This window comes from Panthera uncia (genome assembly GCF_023721935.1).
Source record: "Panthera uncia isolate 11264 chromosome C1 unlocalized genomic scaffold, Puncia_PCG_1.0 HiC_scaffold_4, whole genome shotgun sequence".
In the NCBI taxonomy this organism is placed as follows: Eukaryota; Metazoa; Chordata; class Mammalia; order Carnivora; family Felidae; genus Panthera; species Panthera uncia.
In genome coordinates, this window is record NW_026057585.1 from 89,336,742 (window position 1) to 89,353,184 (window position 16,443).

General features: G+C 42.3%; 2 protein-coding genes across 16 annotated transcripts in view; one reads left to right on the top strand and one right to left on the bottom strand.

Moving 5' to 3' along the window:
- Positions 1–761: 761 nt before the first annotated feature.
- LOC125913009 (uncharacterized) lies at positions 762–2,424 on the bottom strand. The gene is made up of 2 exons (XM_049617906.1): positions 1,485–2,424; positions 762–1,172 (listed from the first exon to the last, which is right to left on the bottom strand). The coding sequence occupies exon 1, from the start codon at positions 2,397–2,399 to the stop codon at positions 2,085–2,087; it is 315 nt and encodes a 104-aa protein (XP_049473863.1). The 5' UTR covers positions 2,400–2,424; the 3' UTR covers positions 762–1,172; positions 1,485–2,084.
- EIF4G3 (eukaryotic translation initiation factor 4 gamma 3) overlaps positions 2,081–16,443 on the top strand; it is a 316,517-nt gene continuing 302,154 nt past the window's right edge. For 14 of the 15 annotated variants that reach the window (XM_049617884.1, XM_049617888.1, XM_049617889.1 and 11 more), the window contains exon 1: positions 2,379–2,691. In XM_049617884.1, coding sequence (XP_049473841.1) covers positions 2,480–2,691 — 212 coding nt within the window. In that variant the 5' untranslated portion in view covers positions 2,379–2,479. Of the gene's footprint in view, positions 2,166–2,378; positions 2,692–16,443 lie in introns of those variants that run through there. The other variant, XM_049617900.1, reaches the window with a different exon arrangement.

Here is a 16,443-nt window from a genome sequence, read left to right on the forward strand (position 1 = left end):
CCTTTCTACTTCAAAGTTATACAGGTTGCTTTTACCGGTCTTTGAGCCTCACTTTCTTCATTTGTAAACAGGATAGAAGAACACCTGATATAGTTGTTGAGGGGAGTAAAAGTCTAAGTGAAATGTGTAGCAGAGTCGTATCCTGGGCACATAGTAGGTGTTCAATAAATACTAGCCACTCCGTGTGAGAGGGGAGGTGTTGAGTAGAGCCATGCTTTTGGATGAAAGAACACTTCACCTTTTTTTTACTTTGTTCTCTGTAAGGCTCACCTCATTGCCTGGGGCCAGAATCTTATCAGAGACTTTTACATTATTTTGCCCAAGGTCTTTCCGGTTTTAAGAGAGATAATGCTCACAAAGTGCTTAGCACAGATCAGGCACACAGCAATCACCTGATGCTTATAGCTGTGATTAAGTTAGAAAATGAAACTAGTTTAGAGAATAGCAACGAAGCAATTATCAGTTATCTACTGTAAATAAGAAGAAGCCCAATTCTTTCCTGGGAACAGGTTTTGATTGGGGAAGGAAGTCTGAGATCTCAGAACACGGAGGGAGAATCTGGGTGAAATGAGCAACATGGGAATTTTTCCTGGAGCCAGTCATACCTGGGGAAGAGCAGAAGATCCAATTCTAAATCACCGGGTATAACAAATCCAAATGGTTTAGGATTCCAGTGTATGAAGTAACTCCTGTCTTCCAGTCTTGAGATGGGGGATGAGGCATTTGGAGCTAGCAGGGACTATCAGGAATTAAACACCCACTATGTGTAGAGCTTTATGTGAATTGGGGGGAAAAAATAAAGGAGGGCAACAGGAGCAGTGTAGCAGGAGTCATAACCAAATTCGAGTTTGGACTCTGTCAACTACACCTGTCCAGGTGACTTTGGGAAAGTCTCTTGTCCGTTTTGAGCCTCAATTTTCTCAGCTCTCCTGTTGTGTGACAGTATTGAGCCTTTCTGAGCTTCGGTTTCTTTACCTGTAAAATGGGTGCTGTCTATTTAACAGGACTGTATGAGATAATGAATATGAAGTGCTCTGTGCCTGGTAACCATTACTGCTGGGATCATTCCGTTGATCCCTGAGATTCCTTTCCACTCAATCACCTGTGCCGAGGACAAGGCCCCTGCCTTGGGGTGGCATGTGCGGGGTGGGGCTGGGCGGTCTTGGTCGGCCCTGTAGGAAGAGAAGGACAAGTGTCACCGTGGCATAGGCCACTGCAGAGCTGCTGCTGGTCGAGGGGCGCTCCAGTCATGGGGCAGGCCTTGGAAAAATCCGTCCACAGAACCCCCGGACCAGGCTGCTGATTAGATGAGGGTTGCATCAGGTCCTCAGGCAACTTGGGAGTCGGCAAGGGTCTTCCAGAGGAAGGTGGAATTCAGATCCAGGCTTGGCTCTGCCCCTTCCCAGATGGGTGACCTTGGGCCAGTCACTTTTCCTCTCCCGGCCTCAAAGTGCTCTGGAAGCGAGGCTCCTCATTCCACTTACCCCTCAGAGTGTACTAGGGCGAAGTGACACAATGGACGCGAGCTGCATTAGAGGCCAGCGAGTGCTACTTATTATGCTAATAGATGCACGCAGCGGGTTCCTTTCCAGCGGTTTCACTCTGGTTAAGCGGTTCCTTCCACTGTAACCGAGGTTTCTCGCCTCGCTGCCTCCCGCCCCTGCGGGCAGGGCTCTGCGGACCGCAGGCTCCAGGGCCGTTGCCATTGTTCTTCGAGGCTGGGCGGCAGGGGAGGGTTCTGGCGGACCAGACCTCGCCTTTGGTCTCTGCCTCCAACCCGCACCCCCGCGGCGGCGAGCCTGGGAAGCCCCTCTCGCCGATCTTTCCCGAGGAGGCGAGTCAGCCCCAGAGCTCTCCCGAACGGCGGCCGAAGACGCCCCCGAGCGTCTCCGAAGAATCCCGACCGCTCTCAGTCTCCGGAAAGAGCCGAAGGCGCTTCCCACCCTCGGCCTCCCGAGCCTCTCCGAAAAGGCCCGAAGTTTTCCGAGCGGCCGTCCTGCCGGACTGCTGGAGGCGGCCGCAGCGCCATGTTGGATGCTCTGCTCGTTGAGTGAAGAAAATCCGCCGGCATCGCCTGAGCCCCGCTACCGAGAAGGGCGCCGCTTCCCCCGGGGAGGGGGATAAAGACCCCCCGCCGCCGGCCCATGAGGATATTGCCGTGAAAGGTCCGGTCTCTCCGCCTCCTGCCCCCGCCGGGTCCGGCCCCCCCCCTGGGGTCGCGTTGTCACGGAGACCGGCAGCCGGTGGTGCTGGCCCGCGGGGCGGCTGCTGCTGCCGGCGGCGGCGGCGGCGGCGGCGGCGGCGGGCGTGTGTGACCGGCCCCGGCCCCCTCCTCCTCCTCCTCCTCCCAGACTCCCCCCGGCCCCCCGCTCCCGCCGCCTCCCCGGGTCTGCCCCCATCCCGCTCCCCCGCTGCCCCCGGCCCCTGCACCCCGGCGCGCCCGGTCCCGCTCTGGGGGGGTTGGTGGCTTCGCTTTGCCATGAGTTTACCGCAGAAACCGGCTCTGAAATCAGGCTCAGCGGCTGCAGCAGGAACCGGACCCGGCACCGGAGCGGCGGCGGCGGCGGCAGCAGCGGTACCGCCTCCTCACCCGGCGGCAGCAGCAGCGGCGGCGGCAGCGGCGGCGGCGGCGGCGGTAGCGGCCCCTCCTCACCCGAACATCAGGGCCCTCCAGACCCAGGCGCCCCAACAGTATCCTTTTCACCTTCCTGCCGGCCCTTCGGCTCCTCGCCACAGCCCAGGGGGCCCGTGGCTCCCCGGGGACCCTCCTGCCGGCTGCCACAGTCCAGCCAGGGAAGGGGCTGCCGCCCGAGTCCCCGCAGCCGGGTGGGCCGGAGCTTTTGGGGTGCCCCGGCGGCAGCAGCACTGCGGGGGGGGGGGAGCCCTGGACCCTCTGCAGTACTGTGAAAACTAGCTCCGCTCGGCCCGGCCTCTGCAGCCCTTCCCTTTTAGAGCTGGGGGACCCTTCCCCCCCCCCGCCTCCCCCCCCTCCTCCTCCTCCTCCTCCTCCTCCTCCTCCTCCTCCCTCTCCCTGCTCCCCCCCTCCTCCTCCACCACCACCACGACCTAGACGACCACCTCCTCCTCCTCTTCTCCCTCCTCCACCACGACGTCCTCCTCCTCCTCCTCCTCCTCCTCCTCCTCCTCCACCATCTCCCTTTTGCTCCCCCTGCGGCGGGGCCTGGTGGGCTTCCCTAGTTATTATTAGTAGATAATTAAACTTTGTTGGTAAATTTCCTGTTTGAAACTAAGCTCAGCTCGTTTCTGAGGTAAGTTGGATTTTAAATCTATGTTGAAAATGTACAGAAAGCACCCCCTCTGGCTAATGTTGTTTAGTGATGGGGGGGCGGGTTGTGATGTGGTTTGTGGTGGAACGCGATCTGAGGAGGAAATGTTACACCGGACGCTTCCCTGTCTTTGACCTTTTTAAAGGAAGAGGAAGTTAACTGACATTACCCATCACCCTCAAAAGTCTCACTTCTTGGAAGGCTTGCGTTATGATGGATATTTTTAAAGACTTTAATTTCCTTTTCTTAGGCCTGATGTCTAGAGGGGATCAGGGCTCCTGGAGGAAATTCTAGCATTGAATGTATCTAATTTCATGTTATTTACTCGATTGTAGAATTTTTGGACAGCTTTGATTGAAAAGACTTGATGGCGAGGTATTTTAGTCAGAAACTAGCCGGTGAAGGTAAAGCGATGAATTGATGAATTCCACGGAGATTTAGAAAGGTATTACCTACCTGAGAATAACATTTCATCATGCACCTGCCATCCCCATCCGTTGTATTCGTGTAAATCAATAAATAACCATTGGATGTTAGATGTGTTGTGTTTTTGTATTTGTGTCATTTTGTGTTTGACTTCCAGAGAGGGTAGGGCGTTAGAGCGTATAACTGCTGTGAAGTCCACAGATGATTTCACAGTCCGTAGTTTGACTCCTGCCTGTATCGATTGCTTTGAGAAGGGAAAGGTATCTCCCTTCTGGAGTCATTTCAGGTCATCCTTTTGGTTTCTGTCAAGTGTCGTTTTCTCTGTTCTCTAAATATTGTTATTCAATCCAGGCAGTGTGGTGCAGAGTAAAGATAAATTCCGTTCCAGTGTGATGTGTGTACTGATTTCATAATGTTTTTAATCTGCATGATTCTGTTCAATTAAGAATTTTTCACGGTTGAGAATGCTAAGTGATACCTTAGTGTTGCTCATGGAAAATCTGGTTAGTTTTGATCAGTATCCCTAGTTGCTTTACTTTAGGAAAAAAAAGATTGGCTGATTTGCCTGCTTCAAGGTGGAGCTCAGTGCTGGATCTGTTGAACATATCTTCATTTAGTGAGTTTGAATTCCTTTCTAATTTGTCTTTTTTTTTTTTTTTTTTTGGTCTTGACTGCTCATGCGTGGTTAGGGTTATAAGCTTATGTACCATACCACCAAAGTAAACTCTTCAGTCCTAAATTGGAGCTATTTTGGCAATTTAGCATTGAAAGGAAGCCCATAGTGTTCTTTTTTTTTTTTTTTTTTTTTAACGTTTATTTATTTTTGAGACAGAGAGAGACAGAGCATGAACAGGGGAGGGGCAGAGAGAGAGGGAGACACAGAATCCGAAACAGGCTCCAGGCTCTGAGCTGTCAGCACAGAGCCCGACGCGGGGCTCGAACTCACGGACCGTGAGATCATGACCCGAGCCGAAGTCGGACGCTCAACCGACCAAGCCACCCAGGCGCCCCAAGCCCATAGTGTTCTTGATGTGCAGAGTGATAAGTAAAGGACCAGTGCTTGGTGAATTTGGTGGTGGTACTTGGACACAAGGAGCTGCGACTCAGATGTTTCAAATGTGCTTTTTCTCAAGGCATTTCACAAAGAAAGGACTTATAAAAGCTCTGAGTTGGTTGCAACATGAAAGTAGTTACTAATACTGCAACAATTGTTAAAGGGCATAAATTTAAGGTGTAATTTCCAATGGAGAGGATTCTTAACGCCTGTTTGTAGTAATAATGGGGTAGTTGATTTTATGTGGCTTTGCGTTTTTGCTTTGCCTCATGTCAGAAGAAATTAAAATTCTTGATGTATTTCACAGTTCTGTTATCTTTTTGCTTTATGTGCTGCAAGGTTTCGGTTAGTAAAATCTAAAAGCTCGTATAGTAAGTGAGGTATAGGTTACATTTCATTAGAACAAAACGATGAAATGTTATCCATGGTAGTGGGGAATTGGTTAAAATGGATCCAAATAGAGCAGTGCCGCTTTTCTACCCTGAGGGAGTGTGGGAATTTGTATCTGTTTGAGGAGAGTGGCCATTATGTGATAAATTGACACGCACGGAAACTTTGATACTGGGGTGAAAGCTGGAGTTGCTCTTTCTATGGCTTGGTTAGCTCTCCAGTTCCTCAAAACATATGGGTGCAGTTGTGTTCGAATTGAATTAATAAGTTCATGTAGTATTTTTAATTTGTAAAAATACTGAAAGGAGATTCACCTGACAAAGTGTCCTTCGTTTGTACTTAGTGTTCAAGTGACAAATCAGAAATGAAGGGAAATGTTGGCAGTAATGAATTTGAATATAAACCGGGACCTGCTCAAGTAGACTTTGTTCTTACATGGCAGGCCCAGAAAACCACTGCAGGTACAGGCCTTTGACTGCAAAGAGGCAGGGATTGGGGCTTGGGAAGGAATGGGACATGATGAAGGGTGGCAGGGATGAAAGGATAAGCCCTGCTGTGAAAAGTGCTACTGGTGAGGCAGGAAGATGCTTAGAGTTTTTATGACACAATCTGATATGAATAGTTTATGAAATTGGCACTTAAAGATACTTGCCTTGAGATATGCTCAACCCACCTTCCTCGTATGAGCTTCCCAGAAGCTCTGTTGAGCATCTTAAAAGTGATTCTTAACCTTTTCTGGGTAACAAACAACTTTGACATTTTTGATGAAAGCTTATAGACCTTTCCACAGAGACTGTTGCTTACATTTTCAGGGGCTTCTTGGACCTCCCCTTAAAACCTAGTCCCTTTAGATGGAAATTGCTTACCCTTCAGATAATTAAAGGTAAATGAGTTTGGATTTAGGTGCCCAAATAGTTCTGACTTAGAACAATTTTGAGTCTGTTAGGAATACACAGTGTTCTATTTATACGGAAAGACTTCAGGGTGTCATTTCTCCCAGAGCTGCTGACACTTCTGGGGAGTCTAGTTACTGTTTTGGGACAGCCAATTTGGTTAAAAAAAATCAGGGCAGTGGGTTCTTTGAAGGAACTGGATTTGGTAAAGGCCTCTGGCAACCCCAAAATGACATATTTTAAAAACAAGTATGCCCATTGGCTTTTCGTTTTGTTTTCTGTGTTGATTTTCAGTTTTGTAGGTTGAAGCCAGTAACATTTGTTTTTTTCTCTTTTTTGCTTCTTTACCAAAGTTAGATCTGAGTAATAATAATAGTATTCATTTATTGAGTGCCTACTCCTCTAGGTACCATACATGCATGGTTTTACTTAATTCTCACAAGAATCCTTACGAGGTAGGTAGTGTCTCAGTTTTATAGATGAGGAAACTGAAGAGCAGAGAAGTTAAATAATGTTCCCAAGGTTGTCCATCTAGTAATTGGTGGCCCGCAGTTCAGACCGTGGTATGACTAGCTCCAAAGCTCACAAGCGTCCTTTCTACTGTGCCACGTTCCTTCTTACCACGTCTGCATGTGAGAGTGGGAAGTAGCTAGGGGAAGGTCTGTATACAGTAAAGAGGCTCTGTGGAGTAATCTAGACTGCCATGATACTGTATCTTGTTTTAATTAGTTCATAGCCACGTACTGCTAGACAAGTAGGTTATCTGTACCTCACTGGGCCTTGCAGCATAAGAATAGGCCTGCCTCATTTGACTCCATGCCTGTTTCTGCTTGTTCAGAAGTTAGCAAGGCCTCCAGCAAAATACCATTGTAACTAGCAACTAGAACTCTTAACTCAGGAAGCGGCCAGCAGTCTCTCTATTCCTAAGCCCCACCACCAACAAAGATGGATGTGTGGTCTTAAAGGGCAGATCCTCTTCCAGGAAGAAGAGGGGGAGATTGATGCAAGATGATGCAGAAGGAAGAATGTGACTTAGACGCCGGAGTCACACTGGCTCTTGCCTCCGCCGCTCCTAGGCTTACAAGTCTTAAAGTGTGGTATTTTCTGTCAGACGGAGATGAAACCACTTAAAGACTGATGATATGTTGGTTTTCCACATTGGGGTTTTTGATAAGATTTTTACAAAAAGTTCTGTTGCTAAAAAATATTTGAAAACCATGTTTTGTTATTTTTGTTCTTTTAATGTTTATTTAGTTTGAGAGAGAGCTTGCTTGGATGTAAGCAGGGGCGGGGCAGAGAACAAGAGTTGGATGCTTAACTGACTGAACTACCCAGGCGCCCTGAAAACCATGCTTTAAATCATAATAGGGTTGCCACATTTTAGCCATTTATATTGGGGATTTAATGTAAGTGGCAGGTTTTAAAATGCATTTGTTCTTTTTTTGAGCACCTACTGTGTGCCAGACTCAGTGCTATGCTAGATCTAGGTTTGAAAAGCTTTTGCCTTCAAAGAAGTTGGTCCCGACAAGTGAATGACAATACCATGAGGCAAGTACCTTCATAACTCTGCTGTAAGAGCTTACTTAGTCTTATGGAAAGGAGGAATTAGAGCTTAGAAGAAACTGACATCTAAGCTACATTAGAAGAATTGAGTAAGAATTACCTGAGGTGTCAGAGCTTTCTCCTGCCAGCTGACTTTTGCCAATTCCATTGCTGTTGCTGCTGCATAGAACTTTAGTAAATGGATTTCAGTCACGTTTCATGTTTTTAGCAGGAGCAGAGAAGCTGGAGGAGGCAGCCCAGAACATGGTAACCAAAACACAGTTGCCACAGATTCAAAGTATCTTCTGCACCATAATCTGAAGAATTAGAGTATGAGAAGATACATTTCAGATCTGATCTCTGTGGTTGGTCCTTTCCTAGTCTCCTTCCCACTCCTCCCATAATACCTCCCTGTCCTTTTGAAACTAGATTTTGACCTGGAAACAGTACCAGCTAGCTTTGAAATATAAGTAAATTTAGCTTGATGTGTTGAGAAGTGTACCTGATTTGGAGTTAAAAAAAAATCTGGATGTGAGTTTGAGTTTTCAATTTTTATAGAGGTATTATCCTGGAATAGTCACATAACTGCTCTAGGCATCAGTTTCCCTTTCTCTAAAATGGAGGAATTAGAATAGTTTATTAAGTGACTCTCTTGAATTACAGTGGTTTATAAGTCTGAAGATTATGGTGTGAGGTTTGTTTTGTTCTTCCAAGTAGGTAGGAAGGATTTGTAGAGACCTACTAATGGATTCTTTGTCTGATGGTCAGTAACATGTTTCTGTGGTGACATATTGACATTAGAAGCATGCTAGCATGGATCATGCGGAGGGCACCTTGCTTATATTAGAAGTCTCTGGTTTGGGGCTTATTAAAGTTAGATTTAGGGGCGCCTGGGTGGCTCAGTTGGTTAAGTGTCGGACCCTTGATTTTGGCTCATCACGGTTTGTGAGTTTGAGCCCTGCATTGGGATCTGTGCTGAAGTGTGAAGCTTGCTTGGAATTCTCTCTCTCTCCCTTTCTCTGCCCCTCCTGTGCGACCTCTCACTCTCTCTCTCTCTCTCAAAATAAATACATGAACTTTAAAAAAAAGGACTATATTAAACAAAAATAAAGTTAGAATTAGACAGACTGAAATGCCTCTGTGACTTCCTTATCTTCGCCTCTTGTGACAGCAAAGATTGTATGATGACTTGAGACCATAAAATAAGGTGGCCATGGCCGGATGCTGGCTGGCTCTCGTTGATGATAACAGGTAATTCATTATGAGGTGTAAGGGAAAGTAAATTTTGGAGTAAACTCTTGTGATGAGACACGATCTATTTTTATTTTAGGAATAATACTCCGAGCTAATATAATAGGAGACTGTTTCCTGATTAATAGCCAGGTGCCTGACTTCAAGCAGTGTATACATTGCAGCTGAGATTTACATCGATGAAGTATTGCAAGATCCCAAGCTACTTCTGAATTCTCAAATGGCTCCTAGTTCTTTGGCTTGCTGCCAACCAGAGGGAGTTTTTGAATCTTGTAGCCTCAGCTGAAATTTGAGATAGTTTAAACTGTTTTAAGTACATTTGAAATTTGTCAGTTTTTATGACCTTTATTAACTAGTAGCAGTTTTGTACTTTTTCAAGCCCATGTGTGTTCCCTCTCATGAGATTCTAAATTTTATCAGTAGAATGTGAGGTCCCTAAAGGCAGAGATTTTTGTCAGTTTGGTTTGCTGTTGAACTGCCAGCACTTGGAGCAGTCTGTGGCAGATAGGAAATCTGTAAATGTTTGTTGAAATGTTGGTTAAGTTAGTCTGGGGATCTGTTTTAGGATAAGTTTTAGGGCTAATATAGATGGAACCACAAGACTGCCCTAAAATTGTTTTGTGCTGATACGTAATTGATAATAGTTCCATAATTTTATTTGAGATGGAATAACATGGACCCAGTTTACAAAGTCATCTAATTTGGTTGAGTTGCCTTTGAAGAATAGATACATGTGATTAGGGTTGGTAGAAGGCCAAAGAGGAAAAACATTTATAGTTAAATGTTACTATTACAAATTTTGTTTTATGATTCTACGAGTAACATAATCAAATCAGGAAATTAAAAAATATGGATAAGTAGAAAGTCACTCATAATCTTAGTATATAGAGACAACCACTGTTAACATTTTGGTATATTTTTTTCTGTACTTTCTTCTCCTTTTTTTAAAAAAATTTTTAAAAGTTTTTATTTAATTTTGAGAGAGACAGAGACAGAGACAGACTGTGCAGGCAAGCAAGCAGGGGAGGGGGAGAGGGAGAGAGGAAGAGCCCCAAACAGGCTGCGTGCCAACCCTGGGCTCGATCTCACAAACTTCGAGATCAGGACTTAAGCCAAAATCAAGAGTCAGACTCTTAACCCACTGAGCCACCCAGGCTCCCCTTCTATACTTTTTTCTATGGACTTTAAGGGGCTTAAATTCTGCCCTTTTTTTTTGTAACATAACTTGAGGTCAAATTACATATAAAGGCTTTTTTTTTTTCAATACTTGACAATTTTACTGTTAAAAAATGACACATATATGTGTGTATATATATACGTATGTATACATACGTGTGTGCATATGTATATGTGCACGTATGTATATATGTATATATATAGTTTTGTATCTTATTTTGTTATTTAATTCTCCACCAGCAGAAAAGGCTTTTTGGTTGGTTTTCTTAATTTGGAATGAATTATTTTTTGTTCTTTGGCAAGGTTTTCTTGAGGATACTCTTTTACCTTTGATTTGTACTCAGAAGGTAGGACTGTACATTAGAAAGATAAGAGCTGAAACCTTTATCAGTAAGTCAAATGTTTTTGAGTTACTGTGGCCAAAATGTTTTGCATTATTTATAACATTAAATTTGATGTAACTTTACAGGTTTTTTTTGCTCCTACAAATATGTACATTTTTTAACCATCCTTTTGAATTCATCTTCATGTATTCAAGCATATTAAACTAAAACAAGAAAAAAAAAAAAAAAGACTGGTGGCCAAGGTGGTATTTATTCCAGATAGTTTTGGAATGTATACATGCTATCATGATAGCTCCTTTAATTGTTTTTCAGGAAATGTTGATGTTACATAGAGTGATTGGAAGGAAGGAGGAAAGGAGGAAAAAACAATAAGGGATTCATGTGGGGTTAGAGAACTTGAACAATTTTGGAATGACAGGACGGGGGGGTAGGGGAACAGGGTGGCGGTAAAGTAAATACAGCCAATTTTGAGCCAGAATACAGCATTTTTAAAAAACATTTATTCACCTTAGAGAGAGAGAGACAGAGTGCAAGCAGGGGAGGGGCAGAGAGAGAGGGAGACACAGAATCTGAAGCAGGCTCCCGGGGAGCTGACAGTGCAGAGCCTGACATGGGGCTCAAACTCACAAACCGCGAGATCATGACCTGAGCCAAAATTGGAGATTTAACACACTGAGTCATGCAGATGCCCCCAGAATACAGTATTTTACAGTGAGAATGGAAAGGTAGAATAGAGAGGGATGTAAGAAAGGGTGGGAAGACTCCTGGCTTTTTCTAGACTCCAGAAAATAGCATATAAGAGAAAGAATTTGAACTGAAAGGTGAATTTAAAAAATATTGGAAACAAAAGTTTAAGACTATGGTCAGGGTTTGGATGGGCAGAGGGGAGTGGATTGTGGTGAGTGAGCAATCAGCTTGAACAAAGGTTTGGGCTTGAAATAAGCATGCTGTATGCTGGGTTGTGAGAATCCTTATTAGTGTGCTTGGAGTGGAGGGCTCTTGTGGTAGAATGCTTGAAATAATGGATCCACGTGTTAGAGGGCTTTGAATCATAAGAGAAGGTTAGGGGCGCCTGGGTGGCTCAGTCGGTTGAGCCTCCGACTTCGGCTCACGTCACGATCTCGCCGTCTGTGGGTTCAAGCCCCGCGTCGGGCTCTGTGCGGACAGCTCAGAGCCTGGAGCCTGCTTCGGATTCTGTGTCTCCCTCGGTCTCTGACCCTCCCCCGTTCATGCTCTGTCTCTCTCTGTCTCAAAAATAAATAAATGTTTAAAAAAAAAATAAGAGAAGGTTAGGCTTCATTTGTGGGAAAGAAACCGTTACTTTTTTTTTTTTATGGCTTTATTGAAACACAGTTTGCATACCACACAAGCCACCCGTTTAGAGTCTACCATTCAGTAATTTTATGTTCACAGAGTTGTGCAGCTATCGCCAAAATCAATTTTAGAACATTCTCATCACTCCCAAAAGAAACCCATTGGACTTCCCATTTCCACCTCCCTAATTCTGCCTGAAGCAAATACTAATCTGTTTTCTGCCTCTCTAGATTTGCCCATCCTGCATATTTCGTATAAATGATACAGTATAATATGTAGTCTCTTGTGACTGGTTTCTCTCACTTTGCATAATGTTTTCAAGGTTCATCTGCATTGTAGTATGTTTCAATACTTTTTTTCAATTGCTGAATACTGTTCTGTCACATTTATTTATTCATTAGTTGGTGGACATTTGGGTTGTTCACCTTTTTGACTATTACGTATAGTTATGCTATGAATGTTTAACGTGGATATATGTTTTCATTTCTCTTGGGTATATACTTTGGTACAGTTGCTAGGTTTTATAAGGTAACTCCACGTTTAACATTCTGAGAAAGTGCCAAACTTTTTCCAAAGTTTGCGCCATTTTACATTCCTACCAGCAAAGTATGAGGGTTGCAACACTTGTCATTATCTTTTTTTATTATAGGCCATCCTAGTGGGTGTGAAGTGATACCTTATTATGGTTTTGATGGCTAATGATATTGAGCATTTTTTCTTGTGTTTAGTGGCCATCTGTCTTTGGAGAAATGTCTGTTCAAATCCTTTGCCCGGTTTTTAATGGGTTTATTATTGAGTTGTTAAGAGTTCTTTATATATTCTAGATCCAAGTCCCTAATCAGATATAACATTTACAAATATTTTTTCTCATTCAGTGGGTTGTCTTTTCATTTTCTTGATAGTGTCCTTTGATGCACAAAAATTTTTAATTTTGATTAAATCAAATTTATGTGTTTTTTTTTTTTTTTTTCCTTTTGTCATTTGTGCTTCCTTAGTGTGTGTGTAAGAAGGCTTTCCCTAATCCAAGGTCATGGAAATTTACTCCTTTGTTTACCCTAAGATTTTTACAATTTTAGCTCTTACACTGAGGTCTTTGATCCATTTGGAGCTAATTTTTTGTGTATGATGTGAAGTAGAGGTCCAGATTTATTCTTTTGCATGTGACTATTCAGTTGTCTCAGTACTATTTGCTGAAAAGAGCATTCTTTGAATTGTCTTGATGCTTTGTCAAAAATCAATTGTATTTCTTTTGTTTCTGTTTTTTATTTATTGGGAAACTGACATGATGGAAACAGTGTTTTTGAAGATTTGTTGAGGTGTGAAAGTTGGAAGATTTATTTATTTAAGTAATCTCTCCACCCAGTGTGGGGCTTGAACACCCAACCTTGAGATCAAGAGTTGCTTGCTCTACTGACTGAGCCAGCCAGGTGCCCTGCCATGTGCAAGTTGAAATAAGGAACAGGAAAGATTAAGAGACTAGGAATGACATCACAGAAATACATTTAAGGTTTTATCATCTATTAAATGCTTGAGATTTTGTGAGGTGTGCTATTTATGAAATATGACTTATTGAAGAAATGAATTTTGATCATTTCCACCTCTTGTATAATGCCTAAAAAAACAGAAGAGCTACTCAAAAGAGATTTTGCCTATCTTTATTATTAAGATAAATTCCTATTAAGCAGTGATAGCTTTGTGAAAAATAACATATGGGCATTTGACTATTTTGCTGTGCTGGGAAGAATTGAAATTGTAAGTTACAAATTCTTGGGTTATTTGTATTATTGTATTTCACATAGGATATTCGTTCTGCCTAGAGCATTTATATAAGTTTCAAATTAAATTTGATTTTGTATTTATTAGGTTATACCCTCAGGCTATTCTAATGTGTATATTATTATAAAGAAATAAAATTGGGAAATACTGCTCACCTCTTGTCTAATAGGATCCTTTCTGCTATTCAGGAAAAGACCACATTAATGAGGCTTTTTGTAACCTTTCAGGTCTAATAAAAATGGTTTTGGACAAAGATTTTCCACAGTCACACAATCTCACACACACACACATACACGCAAAGTCTCTTCAGTGACTTGAAATATTACAGTGTGGGAATGGGGTTGCTTATTTTTTAAGATTTTATCTACTTTTAAGTCTTATAAGTTGTTATGTATATCTTTAGCTTAGCTCATTAAATACGTGAAGAAAGTGTATCTTAATTACCGATGGAAAATTTTAATGACCTCAAGTACCTGATTAATATTGTTGAGACTTTGAGGCTAATATATTCATCTGATACTTTCAATATTACATTGTTGATCCTTTTTAGAAGTATAAGAATTTGGAACCAGTCCAACTTCCTGAGGTAACTGCTGTTTCAAACGCAGACAGCAGAGTACTTGACCTTAGCTTAATATCTTTTACGTTGTGACTGGGTGAGTATACTTGAATGTGGTACATTTTAGGTAAGATAGTGAAAGCTGAATGCTGCTCTGGAAAGTCAGTGATTTTATTTTATTTTATTTTATTTTATTTTATTTTATTTTATTTTATTTTATTTTATTTTATTTTATTTTATTTTTAACATTTATTTTATTTTTGAGAGAGAGCATGAGCGGGGGAGGGGCAGAGCGAGAAGGAGACCAAGAATCCAAAGCAGGCTCCAGGCTCCAAGCTGTCAGCACAGAGCCTGAGGCGGGGGTTGAACTCATGAACTTTGAGATCATGAACTGAGCTGACTGAGCCACCCAGGTGTCCCTTATTCTTGACTTTTGAAAATCGTAATTAAAAGATACAAGCATATAAGCATGTACTGGCTTATTTTCCTTTTATGCAGTCGTCTTTGGGGATCTTTGGTGTACCTTTCTGGTCCGGTCTCCCAGGGGCATTTGTTCTGAGCTTGAGGGAGATGCCTCTAACTTGCCAAAGCATCAAGTTAGTACAGACTCAAGTTGATTTGATATTTTTAATAACAGTAACCACTTTGACTTAAGATCTCCTTTCTCCTGTAATGGTCCTGGTTTGGATGGTAAGTTATACAGTCATCCTATCTAGTAACCTTTATGTAGAGTTTAGAAAATTAGGAGTCTTTATGCTATTTCTAGGTATGTCATTGATATTTTGTGAAGCAGCAAAATACCTTATATCCTTTCATCTAACGGTTTGTATTAGGTCTTTTAGTTATAAAGGCCTTTGACATTAGCATGTGAACTAAATAGGAGCAAGGTATTGTCAGCCTCTTTAAAAAAATGAAACTTTATTTGAACTTAATTAATTAAAGATTTTATTTTTGAGTAATTGCAACACTCAACATGGGGCTTGAACTTACAACCCCAAGATCCCAAGAGTTACATGCTCCACCAGCTGAGCCAGCCAGATGCCCCAAACCCTGAATAATTTAGACTTAAAGAAAACTTGCCAAAATAGTAGTAGGAGTTCTCTTACATACCTTGTCTCCTTCCCCTAATGTTAACATCTTCCATAACCATATTACAGTTATCAAGCACAGGAAATTAACAGTGATACACTATTAACAAACTGCAAACCTTATTATAATTTTTACTGGCTTTTCCACTGTTCCTTTTCTGTTTCAGCATCCCACATTGCATTTGGTTATTATTTCTCCTTAATCTCCTTTAGACTGTAATTGTTCCTTTCTTTATTTAATCATTTATTTATCAAACACAGAGTCTCGGTGCAGAAAGTAAGTCTACCCATGCTTTTCATTAAATTGAAGGCTTTGGTCTGTTCATAAAGTTAGCATTTGTGAAAATTAGTGTCAATGATAAGGGTATTTGTCTTCTAGAATCGTATTTATGAAAGTAGCTTATTTACTTTTCAGGTGAAGGCTCAACTGAAGGGAACAGGATAACTAGTAATGGCAAGGTTAAGATGCTCAAGGGAGAAGGAAAAATGTAATGAAATCTTGAGAAAAGAGAGAAGTAGAAAGGGGAAGGGAAATATCATTGTTTTGATTCCACATATTAAGGTAATAGTGCCTGATGCTTGGTACATATACAATAATTATTTATTAAATGACCAAAGGAACAAGTGTTTATTAAATAACAGCATGTGCTAGTTGTTGACAGAGATACAAAATAAACCTGATGGGGCCTCTGCCTCTTAGGTGCCCTTACTCATTTAACAGATGGAAGTAAACTGTACATGTTTGGAAATAAGGAGATGGAGGTCAGATGAGCAGAGAGGGCTAGACAAATCTGTGGAAATAGAAGCATAACAGAGAGTCCAGAGGAAAGCAAATGTTCTTAGTAGTCGACGCAGTGTCTGCTGATGTGAAGATGGCGAAGCTACAGAAAAGACGAAGAAGCTGCTGAGGGGAAAGAGGAGAGAGAACTCCGAAAACAGTCTTACAGCTTTCCAGATTTGGTTTCCACTGAGCTTTATATAGACAGGAGAAAGTGATACTTAATATGTGAAAGGTAGCCTTTTGGTTTAAACTCTGAACTCTGCCTGTGTAATTGTTGCTACATTCAAGGAAGATTGGAGACTGAAGAGAAATTCTTTCCAGTGTTTCTTTGCAAGTTTAAATTAGTCCTGGAAAGGCTTTGGTTTGGGTAGTTACATTTGTCTATACTTTTGCCTATTTTCTATAATAACCACATATTTTATAATTTAAAACAACCTTTAAAAACCTTTAAATCACTTACTACCTGCCTTGGCTGTTTATAGGCTGCTGTTGGGATTCTGGGCAGCAGTTACAAAATCATCACTTTAAATCTACATGTTTTGGGAGTGCCTGGGTGGCTCAG

Bases quoted from the DNA above. Each gene is read 5' to 3' on its own strand.
- LOC125913009 (XM_049617906.1), bottom strand. From the start codon at position 2,399: ATGGGGGCAGACCCGGGGAGGCGGCGGGAGCGGGGGGCCGGGGGGAGT.